Raw genomic sequence first — 13,984 nt, 5'->3', positions numbered from 1 at the left:
ATTTGGAAAGAGCATTTTGGTTTCTGAAGTTATCAGTGTTTGTTTTCTTTTTTTTTTTTTATTATTATACTTTAAGTTTTAGGGTACATGTGCACAACGTACAGGTTTGTTACATATGTATACATGTGATGCCCATGTTATGGTGCTTAAGATAAATGTACATTTGATTTTAAAAAGAGGTGACAGAGAGTGGTCTATGTTATGTTTAAAAGTTATTCATCCATTCCACAAACATGGATCAGCTCCTACAGAGGGCCAGGAATTTTCCTAGGACTCTTATTTGAGGAAACACAAAAATAAATGGCATTGTGTTTGCTTTCAAGGAGTTTGGAGGAAATTGAGAAGTGAGTAAGGGCAACGAAGACACTGCACTAGAGGGCATGTAGAGACAACAAGGAATTAGTAGTCAGTTTATTTGGAAATAGTAGTGACCTTCAAAGTTTCCCTAGAGAAGGTGATTTCTGAGTCAAGTCCTGGAAAATGAGTCCACAGATAGACACTGGGGATAGGGTGGCCAGGGAGTGGCGCAGTGCATTCTGGGATATGGAAACTGAAACCAGTACTGCAGGCTCCTCAGTAGAGGACTGCGGTGTGAAGAGCATGGACAGAAATGAAAGAGGAGAGAGAGGCAATTGAGATGGTAGAGAACCTAATGGGCCATGCTAAGGAAACTGGGTTTTATCTTGTAGGCAGTGAAACACTATTAAATGTTTAAAACTTGTTTTAGGAAGTTTATTCCAGCAGCAGTTTTGAGGATGGTGAAAGAGTGGAAGCATGAAATTTGGGGGAGACCATGGCACTGCCCTAGGGCAGAGAACAGCTGCCCTCGCATAGGGAATCTTGAGGGTTAGATAATTATGCATGGATGTGTTTTACTCAACTGAGTCATACTCTCATGACTTTAACGCTTTTACAGGTATGGTCTGGCTGGTGGCAGTCATCGTAGGATCACCCATGTGGCACGTGCAACAACTTGAGGTAGACTCCAGCTGAGATGGATAATCATATTGTTGAACTATTTTCTCACCCCTCTTAATTGTAATTATTTTCCTTCCTGCAGGAGCAATACAGCAAATTTGTATGACCTCAGCTATTCCACTGGAGGTCTTTCAAGTGGAATAAAATGATTTTTTAAGGTTCATTTTCTCTGTTTTATCTAGCTCTTCCTGATACATTGTTAGGACTCTAATGCTTAAAATACAATTTTTCAAAAATACACAGGTCAGTTTCTACATTTTCCTGCAAGCTGAGTATGCTTTTCCCAGTGTCCCTAAATGTTTTCTTACATTTTAAGAGTTGAATGATTGCTCTAGGTTTTTCTTTTATTTTTAAGTCACATAAAAAAAATTGTAATAAATTATCTACTTAGTTGACCCTCAGAAGTCCTGTCTTACCTGCCTCCTATTCATTGACACATTGAAATTCTAATTAGAAACATATCAGGAGATCATCTTAATCAATCTCTCTCCTTTCCCCACACCTTTGTCAGACAGGCCCAGCCATGCGTGGGGCTTCACAGGAAGGAGAGTGCTGAGCTAGTTTCAGACAGCCCAGCCTGTCTGTTAGGGTGACCTTTAACATGTCTTGCATAGGTGATCTACCCAGACAGGAGTTTTCAAAGACAGTAGGGGGTTGCTTACATACCCCCTAAGATAAGTTTTAAATGATTTTTCCCGTTGTACCTTTTAAAGTAGAGATAGGCAAATGTGAAACTTTACTGTCCATGTCATGTCATCCTCAAGGATAACAAATGAGCCTAAGATAAGAGAACATTCAAAAAGTAACCCGATTTTTTTTCATGTAACTAATTTATTGAATGAGCTGGACTCCATAGGTGAGAGCAGAAAGTAATTTTATTTTATCCCTTGCTACCTGGAAAAATGCACCTAAGGACTTTTTTAGTCCTCTTGGTGAAATATCATGAATGAAAAAATCTTGAGCAACTCTTCCAGTCAGATAATAAAATTTCTCTGGTCACTTTCACTCAGAAGAATAGTGTGAGTTCTGTTATTAAACTGTCCTGTCCAGTAATACAATTACATAAATCATACTCTTATTTAATCAATTTATAATTTTTCCCTTCCCTCAGTGTGAATAGTTTTCAGGCCTAGAAATGTGAAGGAGTTATGGTCAGTTTCTTCTCTGTTTCCTCTCCTTGTGTTTCTTTTTCTCTCCCCTGCCCCACTCCTCTCCCCGCCCCCCCACCCCCCATACAATTGGCTGCCTCTCTCTCATCAGAAGCTGATGAGGAAAATGGGGAGAGGAAGGGGGCAGATGTCACTGGAATCAATGCCCTCTAGGTGTGACAGTATTGCCTGTGACTGATTGTTTGCTTCAGGACTTCTCAAAGATAACAGCACTGAGACCTCCAGCCAGCTGGCAAGGGATCATGCCAGCTCCTGTCTGTGGATGCTGCCCTTATCTCCAATGGGAAGCCCAGACTGGTGGAGCCCTTTCATAATGATTCATTCTAGTTCTAAATTGTGTGGTCCATTTCTAGCCCATAGAAAACAAACAGATGTATCCATTTTTAAATAAAACAAAAACATTTTGTTTTATTTAATATAGAAAAAGTGTTTTTATATGTTTAAAAAATACCCTAAATATTTTTTAAATACATAATTAATTGTGTTTGTAGAAAATGCATGTCATGTCATTGGCAAAGCCAGTCCTCACTGTCAAACAGATGAGTCTAGTCAAAGTTGCTTCCTGTCAGGAAAACATCTGATTAAACAAATGTATTAATATGCATCCCATGGCTACCTTCTCACTCCTAAATTCTATTAGGACAAGCAAAGACTTCCTGAGGCCATGCTCAGATGGTTTTATGGAAAATTTCAGATCTTCACTCTTCGATTTCAGATTTTCTATTCCCAAATGTACGATTCTCGAAAATTCCACTGCCTAATATCGTCCTGAGCTTGCAGTGAGTGTGAACTTATCACAGGGATGATACAAAGCACCCTGCCTTCAGCATTTCTCACTGCCACTCTCTGCTTCACTTGTACTGGGGTCTCTCTCATGAGTGATGTATTTGTCAATTTTCAGGTGATAGAAGCAATGAGACGGTTAAAATTGTCATTGCTCCTGCCTCCTTACTGTATGAAAAATGTGAATTCACAACTTCTCAACACCTGTCAAATACCTTTTTTTCTCTGCCAGGCTTTACCCTGAATAGAAATATATTTAAGAGAGAGAAGAGCACAAAGCCCTGCCATGTGTTTATGATGCCTTGATCAATGTGGCTTCACTGACATCAGTCATTGAATTATATCTTGTTTTGGTGCCCCGTGGTAAGATTCATTATGGGTGAGAGATGTGATTTCTGTAACTTGGGAGAAGGGTGATTATGAAACAGGAAGTGGGAATGTAGACCCAGCGTGACACTTCAAACTTGGGGACGATATTAGGCAGTGGAATTTTAGAGAAGTGTATGTTTGGAAATAGAAGATCTGAAATTGAAGATCAGAGATCTGAAATTTTCCATAAAACCATCTGAGCATACCCTCAGGAAGTCTTTGCTGAAGTCCACAGTCAGGACTTTGCTGAAGTCAGGAAGTCCGTAGTCCCTAGGGCTATGTGAACCTGATCCAAGACTTCCAGTCCAGCATGCTCTTAGATGTGTCAGTCCATACCCCCTGGTCATTGGCCTTTGCATGCTTTGCTTCCATGGAGTTGGAATGAATTTCATTTTAACATCCTATTTCCAGAGAGTTTGAATCTTGAGATTATTTTTCAGTGAGTGTTATTCCTAGTTGCATCTGTAAGTAACACCTAGGTCAGAACTTGAATTTTCTTACCTTTGATGAGTAACCAAAAAGTTGCTGTCCCTCATTCAATTCACATTGAAGACTGGTGATAAAATTTCCTGGGAATGTAGGCAGAAATATGTCTGAGACCCAAGTATTCAGCTCCACAGTAACTAAAATAAGAATGGTTTTGATAAATATTCTCGTTTTTATTCCTATTACCCAAAAAAGTGACTTCTGAATATGCTTTAAATATTTAGTTTGTTCTTGAACTAGCCCTTAAAGCACTCTCTATTATTTATTATTGTTGTTAATAATACTTTTGAGCTTATAAGATGAGTCTACCAGAAATAGTATGAATAAACCAGCAGGTACAATCTGAATATTTGTATATTGGCAATAGTTTGAATCCCAATTTCTCATTCATCTCAGGATAAAAGCTGTCAGTTGCCTCTTTAATATCTTTCTAAGCAATCTGATCATTGCAATATATGAAGTAGCAGTAACAAAACACAGCTTTCAGTACTTTTCAATTGAAAGATGTCTCGTGCCTTGTCAAAAATCTATCTCAACAATTGAAGAAGCAAAATAATTTAATATTAGACTACCTAGCATGTATTGCAAAATATTTTTCAGTATATACTTTGGCAAATATAGTGCTCTTTCAGTCAATAGAAAACTTGTGACTAGTGGAAATAGAAGTTGAGAAAGACAATAAATGAAAGTAAACAGGCTATGGACCTGAATTCCATTTAGAATAGAAAAGATGGTATAAAACTCTTAAGAACTTAAGCAGTGAAGTGGAAAAACTATGCTTCACACCAAAGAACAATGAAAAATGTATCTCATTTGAAATACGTGCTGGGGACAAATTTGAAAGAACTTAAAAAATGTTGTGTTGCAATAATACTTGGCTGATTTCTGTTCTTTTGATGCTGACTACTGGTTCTTTTAATGAATTATTCTTATTATGAAGATCAAATATGACTTCCTATATGAAAAGGAACACATCTGCTGCTTAGAAGAGTGGACCAGCCCTGTGCACCAGAAGATCTACACCACCTTCATCCTTGTCATCCTCTTCCTCCTGCCTCTTATGGTGATGCTTATTCTGTACAGTAAAATTGGTTATGAACTTTGGATAAAGAAAAGAGTTGGGGATGGTTCAGTGCTTCGAACTATTCATGGAAAAGAAATGTCCAAAATAGCCAGGTCTGTTTAATGAAATATTCACCTCTTTAAATTATTTTTAATTAATTGTGCTGGAAGGGATGGTTGCCAGGGCTCTCAGAAACTCTAGGTAATTTAGTCTAAGCATCCTTTGCAATTCAAATTTAGGGCATGGACTGATTTTAAACTCTTGAAGCTTTACATGTGTCTGAAAGAAACAACAAGACTACCAGCTCGCAAATCAACTGGGAAGTTACAGCTATAGGTAGAAACTGACTTGGAATTTAGAACATACATGATGTGGTAGGAAGACTGTGGGCTGGTGTCAGAACCCTGGCACTCTCTCTATCACTCACCAGCCACAAGATATACATCAGTCTCACTCCCAAGGCCCTGCTTCCCTCATATGTACAAGGAGCATAATAACATCCATCCTTAGTTAATCCCACCCAAGGATAATGCTAAAAGACATGAGATTGATCTGTATGAAAATCCTTTGGAAACCGAAGCATGCTATTTATTTTAAATTATTATTATTGATTTATTTTTACCTAAGGGCTTTACTTTCTGAATTTATTCATTAATAGAAATTTTAAAACATGACTTACTGCTATGATACTTGTAGTCCATATCATTTATTTAATAACCTACACTGAATGACTATTAGAAACAAAGCAAAAAAAGCCTTAAATGGAGGAGTCTGGTGATTTGGTGGGATTTTATCATCTCTCCAAGTGTGCAGTGATCTCTAGTGCTCTAGTGCTCAGTTTGAATAAAGAAACCCTTCTTGTCAATGTACAGAGGCTCCTAGACTGTTCCGCACCTTGAGACCTATCGTTAAGTTGGTTCCTCCCACTTCCTTGAAAGAAAGAGCTGCCATGTTGAAATAAGAGATAATGGACCAGGTGCAGCGGCTCACGCCTGTAATCATAGCAATTTGGGGGGCCGAGGTGGGTGGATCACTTGAGGTCAGGAGTTCGAGACCAGCCTGACCGACATGGTGAAACTCTGTCTCTACTAAAAATACAAAAATTAGCCAGGCGTGGTGGTGGGTGCCTGTAATCCCAGCTACTTGGGAGGCTGAGGCAGGAGAATTGCTTCAACCTGATGGACTGAGGTTGCAGTGAGCCGAGATCACGCCACTGCACTCTAGTCTGGGTGACAGAGCAAGACTCCATCTCAATAATGATAATAATAATAATAATAATAAGATAATGAGTATGAGTTTTTATAAACTTAAAGCACCATGCAAATGTGTAGAGCTCTTGCAGATGTAAGTCCTCTCTACAGAAGTCATGGAGAAAATTAGTTTGAAGCCCTGGTTAATCATATTTGTAAGATATATCAGGCCGGGTGTGGTGGCTCACACCTGGAATCCCAGCACTTTGGGAGGCTGAGGTTGAAAGACTGCTAGAGCCCAGGAGTTTGAAACCAGCCTGGGCAACAAAGTGAGACCCCGTCTCTACAAAAAATTTAAAAATTAGCTGGGTGTAGTGGCATGCACCTGTGGTCCCAGCTACGTGGAAGCTGAGGTGGGAGGATCACTTCTTGAGCCCAGGTTGAGGCTTCAGTGAGCCATGATTGCACCACTCCTCTACAGCCTGGGCAACCGAGTAAGACCTTGTCTCAAAAAAAAAAACAAAAACAAAAACCCAAGATATATCGTATAGATATCCATTTAAATTATATCCCTGGAGCTTCCCATATTTCATAATTTTTTTTGGTAGAGATGTGTTTTTGCCATGTTGCCTAGGCTGGTGTTGAACTTCTGGACTCACTCAATTCTCCTGCCCTGTCCTCCCAAAGAGCTGGGATTACAGGCATGAGTCACTGCACCTGGCCCATATTTTATAAATATTGATATTTTACTACCACAGGCATGAATGCTGTTTAATATAAAGTGAGTAAGAGCTTCATATTGAAGTCACAGAAGTTAGACTTCCTAAATTCACATCCAAGATACAGCCTTTACTAACCATCTAACTTCGCAAATTAATTAACCTTCTGTGTGTCTCGATTTCTGCATCTATCAAATGCCTTATTGGGAAAATTAATGACATTATCCATGTCATGCATCTAGCAGAGTGCCAGATCCATAATGAGCAGACATTCAAAGAACATTTATGATGTGAGGGTAATATCAATAGGAAAAGATGATAATCAGCCCACAAATAACCTATCATGAACTTAATTTAAAAATTATGTTTGAGTGAACTAAGCTCAGACTTTAATAGCTTTGCTATCAAGCTGGCACATTTGCCAAGGAGAAGTTAACTAATACAATGTTTCCTTGTGGGTTTAGGAAGAAGAAACGAGCTGTCATTATGATGGTGACAGTGGTGGCTCTCTTTGCTGTGTGCTGGGCACCATTCCATGTTGTCCATATGATGATTGAATACAGTGAGTGCTTGTCATTCTCATTTGATAGACATTCTCATTCATTTCCTGCTAGAATAGACAACAAATCTTTGAAATGTGTTGCTGTTCACTTGGATAATCAAATACCTAATATTTCATATGTTTCTTTCATGTCTTCAAGATCACAAGATCATTATGTGGTAGGTCATTGTGTATGACTATGACTAAATCTTTAATAATTACAGAAGATCAAAGCTTTGATATTCCTCTCCCATGTTACTCCTTCTGTTCTCCCTAGGCTATTTAAACTTTGGGAAAGGAGTGACATCCTATGAGCATTTCCCATTTAGAACCCTGACTTGAACAGTCAGACCTGCAGTATATTCTTTCTGATAACCCAGGACTTACCATGGTTCTCAGTATGATTTTGTTTCTCTAAGTCAAGTGAACATTTGAAGGGTTACTGCTGCTTCCAGTTTACATGAAGCTGGAAGTTATCAAGCTGCAATGCTTGATAAGCTTGATAAGCCCCCTACTATATGCTGGACACCAGGCTATGCATGTAAGCCTAGATTCTCTAAGTGAAGACTCATCCCAAAGGTTATTTTTATTCAGATATCAGATGCCTCTCCCAAAACGATCTTGAGAACTTTTCACACCTTTAGATACTTGTACAAGTTTAAGTCTTTGACAGGTGACAAACAGAAGTTTTATTTTATACTCCTTAAAATAAGCGTACATTCTAAAATATTACTTTATTTCAGGTAATTTTGAAAAGGAATATGATGATGTCACAATCAAGATGATTTTTGCTATCGTGCAAATTATTGGATTTTCCAACTCCATCTGTAATCCCATTGTCTATGCATTTATGAATGAAAACTTCAAAAAAAATGTTTTGTCTGCAGTTTGTTATTGCATAGTAAATAAAACCTTCTCTCCAGCACAAAGGCATGGAAATTCAGGAATTACGATGATGCGGAAGAAAGCAAAGTTTTCCCTCAGAGAGAATCCAGTGGAGGAAACCAAAGGAGAAGCATTCAGTGATGGCAACATTGAAGTCAAATTGTGTGAACAGACAGAGGAGAAGAAAAAGCTCAAACGACATCTTGCTCTCTTTAGGGCTGAACTGGCTGAGAATTCTCCCTTAGACAGTGGGCATTAATTATAACAATATCTTCATAATTAATGCCCTTCAGATTGTAACCCAAAGAGAAAATTATTTTGAGCAAAGGTCAAATACTCTTTTTATTCTTAAGATGATGACAAGAAGAAAACAAATCATGTTTCCATTAAAAAATGACACGAGGCTAGTCCAAGTGCAGTGATGTTTACAACCAATTGATCACAACCACTTAACAGATTTTTTGTGTTCCTTCTCATTCCCACTGCTTCACTTGACTAGCCTTAAAAAGGCAACATGGAAGGCCAGGCACGGTGGCTCATGCCTGTAATCCCAGCACTTTGGGAGGCCTAGACGGGCGGATCACGAGGTCAGGAGATCAAAACCATCCTGGCTAACACGGTGAAACCCCATCTCTGCTAAAAATACAAAAATTAGCCGGGCGTGGTGGCGGGCACCTGTAGTCCCAGCTACTTGGGAGCCTCAGGCGGGAGAATGGTGTGAACCCGGGAGGCGGAGCTTGCAGTGAGCCGAGATCGTGCCACTGCACTCCAGCTTGGGCGAAAGAGCGAGACTCTCCGTCTCAAAAAAATTTTTTTTGAAAAATTCGTAAACCATACTTTTAAGATTATTTCAGTGGATTTTTAAAAATCTTGTACAGAAATCAGGGTTCTTAGCTAACAGTTTTTCTCCCACGCAGTCACTGTAATGTGACTTTCTATGTATTGCTAGATTGAATAAGAAAATAACTTAAAATAATGTCTTCTTCCTTGAAAATTAAGTTAATACTTCAATGCTGTAATGTGATTTTTAGTGCACTGTTGAATTTAGGTAATACAGTCTCTTACACATGAGGTCTGTGCCACAATCATAAAGTCAAAGCAAAGGGAGAAGCAGCCAAGTGACGGATGAATGAGACTTAGAGGAAGATGCCTGTACTGGAGCTTTGTATGGTTCTGCCAGTTACCTTGCTGCCTTGTTGTATGACTGGCAAGTAACGTCGCCTTTTTAAGCCTTCATGTTTTCCTGTGTAAACTGGAGGTGATGCCCCCTCCACTTCACGGAGTTGCTGCCAGAATAAAATGAGGCATGAGCAGACAAGCCCTTTGTACTCTAAAGCAGCCTCAAGCTCTGAGGCATAAGCTCCCCATGTCTCACATCTCCCGTTTGTGTTCTCTTTTCCTTTCTGAGACTCTCCCCAACCCCTGCCCAACTTTCCCTTCATATCTGTGTTGTAACTGGTTTCTCTAATCAAAAGAAGAAAGTTTGGGGAGCCTCATTTCTGTGATATATTTAGACAAAACTATCTCATAGGGTTATCTTTTTAAGCCCCTTATTTTCACTGATGGGATTTCTTATATAAAAGGAATTTTCTGTGCAGTTAGTAGATGAGGGAGTGAATCAACTCCAAGCCCATGAAATTGTACTGTGCCCAAGGCTGGCCCTCAAGAGCTAGGTCAGGAAGAAAATAGAGTGCCCCACCCATATTCCTTCCCCCAGCCTCCAGCCTCTTAAGTGCAATCCTTGTCTCTTCAATCTTCTCTCTGGTTCCCAAATGTCATGGATACAGAGGCCACCATCACAGCACCCTGTCATTTTCCTTTCAACAGCTAAGACTCCCAAAGTCCAGCCACAACCTCACAGCCAGTGTTTATTCTGCTTCCAGTTTTCTAGCACTTACTCTCCCAGCCAGGTAATAGAAAGGAAGAGAAGCTTAAGAGCCTATAGGACATTTTACAGGTAAAGCTTTAAGATTTGGTAACCAAGGAACTATTGGGATCTTCGAGATACAGACATTTAATTTTATATGTGTCAGTGAAGCATGCCTGAAAAAGACAAAGATGAAGCAGTGTGCAGTATTATGAAAAATTGTCAATATGACACTGCAAAATTCACAAAGAGAAAAGAGAGAGACTGATTGTTTAGTTTCTACTGAAGTGGACTAATTATGGGTTATTTATATAAACTGCTTGTCATGTCTAGTTACCCTATGGCAAAACAATGATTATCATTAAACATTAAACCATTAAAAATGAATTGGATTCACTGATTTTGGTTATCCTTACTCAGTCGGTAAATATTCATATAATCCTTTCTACATTTGGTGTATACATGCTCTAAATATGACTTAATGAAAAACAGATAAATCAGCACTGTTATTGACCATGTAATTATTAAGGTTAGAAGTTTCTTTTAATTCCTAAATATTTAGATATTAGGTAATACCTTAAATATTTACTGTAAAATTTCCAGACATCTTATGAAAGGTTTTTTTAAAAAAAATTTGCTTACATTGCATCAAAGCTGTTTTAGAAACAGAAGTAGTAATAGCACACTGTTTTTGTCCTTTAAACATATAATCCCTTTGCTCTGTTATAAAGGTTCAAAAGGTAAATGTGGTCCAATCTGTTCCTGAAAATGTCCTACTATTAGCCAAAGAAGCTGTGAGTCTCATCTGGACGTTGAGTCCAGACACTGATATAACACAACCTGTGAGTGCATAGAGAGTTCACCCTGGATTTGCAAAAGGAACCTGACTACTGCCTTTTGTTCTCTTTTCCCCGACTTTACAGTCCCTTGAGTCTTTTACTCCCTTTGTCTTCTACTCAGCCATCTGCTTTTTTCCCCTTTTGTCTCTGCCACAGGCTGCCTGTCACTCATTTTATCCATCTGGTTTTCCTTTACCTGGTGCTTGGAGTGAAAATTGAAAAGGTTTTGTTGGATCCAGGACGTAGGGTTGGGAGTGGTACAGAAAACTAGTTTTTCATCTATTAGCATTTAGGTAAAACATTTGTGAAAGCAGTAAAAAAGTACGTTTCACCGCTCAGACCTCTAAGCCTTTTATTTCATTATGGATCATTGTGCCAAAAAGAGGTCAGTATCTTTTCTCCACTCTATAAATAGATATGATCTTCTGAGAAATATTCACAGTTCATGTCCCTTTTGATTATACTATGAAGGGTAGCTCCTTTTTTTGCCATAGTTTGGTATGGTTCAGAACACCAGTGTTCTGAACTAGTTTGATTAAAGATTAATTACTAGTCCCAAGACCATTTTAAAAAGAGAAACCCAGTTTCAGGCCCTATACTATGTTACTTGAAGGCTTACAATAAATTAAAATATCAAGAAAATGTGTCATTGGCCTAAGGATAGATATTTAGCTAAATGCAAAATAATAAAGATACCAGAAGAAAAGGTGCAAATATATAATCAACTTATTTTGGCTGAGGTAGCAGCATAATTCAATGGGGGAAATGATAACCTTAAAACAAAAGGTTCTGGAACAATTGGATATTCAAGTACCAAAAATAGGACTTTGATTCTTACACTACATACAAAAATTAACTCATAATGCACCATATACTTAAACATAGGAGCTAAATCTATAAAACCTCTACAATAAAATATAGAAGAAAATCCTGGTACCATAAATTAGGCAAAGATTTCATAAGCCACTAAAAGCAGGAAGCATAAAAGGAAATTAATAAAATTAACTTTGTCAAAATTATTAGCTTCTGCTATTTGAAAGGTAATGCTATAAAAATGAAAGGGCAAGCCACAGATTATAAGACAATATGTGCAAAACACATCTGGTAAAGACCACAAATGCATTATTTATAAAGAATTCTCACAACTCAGTAATAAACTTGGCAAATTATTTGAACAAACATTTTACCTAAGAAGAAACACAAATCAATAAGCATATGAAAAGCTGCTCAACATCAATAGTCATTACAAATGGCAAAACAAAACAACAGTAAGATGGTGCTACACACCCCCTAGAATAGTTAAAGTTAAAAAGTGTTGGCAAGGATGTTGAGCAACTGGGATTCCCATGGCTGGTGGGAATATAAAATGACACGGTTATGTGGGAAACAATTAACTGATAAATTGAACAGTTATTCTGCAACCCAGAAATTCCATTCCTGGCCAAGCACAGGGGCTTACACCTGTAGTCCCAGCACTTTGGGAGGCTGAGGTGGGTGGATCACGAGGTCAGGAGATCAAGGCCATCCTGGCCAACATGGTGAAACCCTGTCTCTACTAAAAATACAAAAATTAGCCGGGCATGGTGGCGGATGCTTGTAGTCCCAGCTACTCCAGAGGCTGAGGCAGGATAATCACTTGAACTTGGGAGGCAGAGGTTGCAGTGAGCCAAGACCGTGCCACTGCACTCCAGACTGGTGACAGAGCGAGACTCCATCTCAAAGAAAAAAAAAGAAAAGAAATTCCATTCCTGGATATTTTCTCAAGAGGAATTAAAACACATGAATGTTCATAGCAGCTTAATTCATAATCACTAAAAACTGGAAACAACACGAAGGTCTATCAGCTGGTGAATGGATAAACAAATTGTGGTAAAGCAATCCAATTGAATATGACTTACTAACAAAAAAGAATTAACTGTTGGTACTTAGGACAACAAGGATCAATTTCAAAAGTATTCTGCTGAGTGAAAGAAGCCTGTCAAAAAAGACTATGTGCTCTATGATTCCATTTACATGAAATTCCAGAGAAGACAAAGCTGTAGGAATGAAAAACGGGCAGGTGGTTGCCATGGGCTAGTAGTTAAGTAGCCAATTGAATGCAAGAGAGTGACTTTTTTGGATGATAGAAATGTGTTATCACTTAATTTTAGTAATGGTTACTTGGCTTTAGACATTTCTCCAATTGATTAAATTGCATACATTAAAAGGCTGAATTTATTGTATACAAGTTATAGTTTGATTTTTTAAAGTACACTTCACGAAGGAATTTCATTTTGCAATGTAAAAATGACAACTCTTCATACTGGTTCCTTGACCCGAAGAAGAGTATCCACAGTAGGAAAAGCCTAGTGGAGGCTTTTAAAACTGCGCTACCCACCACCACCAGTCAAGAGAGTGAATTAAAAATAATATTTTGGCCCCAGGTGAACAACAGAGATTGGTGCTGCACTCAGAGGTTTAAATGATACTGCATATATACCCATCATATCTTCATTGGATTCACTAATATGATTGACTCCTGCAGAACCTAAATGGATCACAATACCTGACGTAGACTGCCACAAACAAGTAGTAGCCCAAGTGCTGTGCTGTGCTGAATGTGGTATCTTTACTGGAGCAGATTACCACAGCGTCTAGTATGCTCTATGCAGCTATTGATCTGGCCATTGCTTTGTTTTCAATGCCTGTTAAGAAGGAGAATAAGCAGTAATCTACATTCACATGGAATAAAAACAATGTATATTCTATTGTCTTAACAAAAATTATGTTTATCTGTCTGTTACTTTACAGGATAGCCCAAAGGAACATGAAGTGTCTGGATATTCCACAGAAGATAATATTGGTCCTCTATGACATTATAGTACTTGTATCTGATACTATGAATATATATATATATATATATGGTGTATATATATGTGTGTGTATGTGTGTGTGTGTACACACACACACTTGCTACATGTATATAGCAAGGACTCTGTACTATTGGGAAACATGTACCCCAGAAAGTGGGAGACAACAGTGATAAAACTTACAGATTTAGAGGATGCCACGTTGGTGAAGTTTTTAGAGGTCTTTCAAAGAAAATTATGGATTTT

At 38.4% G+C, this 13,984-nt stretch overlaps 1 protein-coding gene across 2 annotated transcripts in view; it reads left to right on the top strand.

The window, feature by feature from the left end:
- The window catches only part of QRFPR (pyroglutamylated RFamide peptide receptor), a 54,620-nt gene extending 43,348 nt beyond the window's left edge, over window positions 1–11,272 (top strand). The window contains exons 3-6 of one of the 2 annotated variants that reach the window (XM_008969487.6): window positions 917–978; window positions 4,726–4,961; window positions 7,222–7,319; window positions 8,222–11,272. In XM_008969487.6, the coding sequence (XP_008967735.1) occupies window positions 917–978; window positions 4,726–4,961; window positions 7,222–7,319; window positions 8,222–8,442 (617 nt within the window). In that variant the 3' untranslated portion in view covers window positions 8,443–11,272. Of the gene's footprint in view, window positions 1–916; window positions 979–4,725; window positions 4,962–7,221; window positions 7,320–8,041 lie in introns of both variants that reach the window. The other variant, XM_003816419.7, reaches the window with a different exon arrangement.
- Window positions 11,273–13,984: the final 2,712 nt, after the last annotated feature.

This window comes from Pan paniscus, chromosome 3, assembly GCF_029289425.2.
Source record: "Pan paniscus chromosome 3, NHGRI_mPanPan1-v2.0_pri, whole genome shotgun sequence".
Classification (NCBI taxonomy): Eukaryota; Metazoa; Chordata; class Mammalia; order Primates; family Hominidae; genus Pan; species Pan paniscus.
Note: the sequence above shows the minus strand (reverse complement) of the source record. Positions and strands in the feature narration are given on the sequence as shown.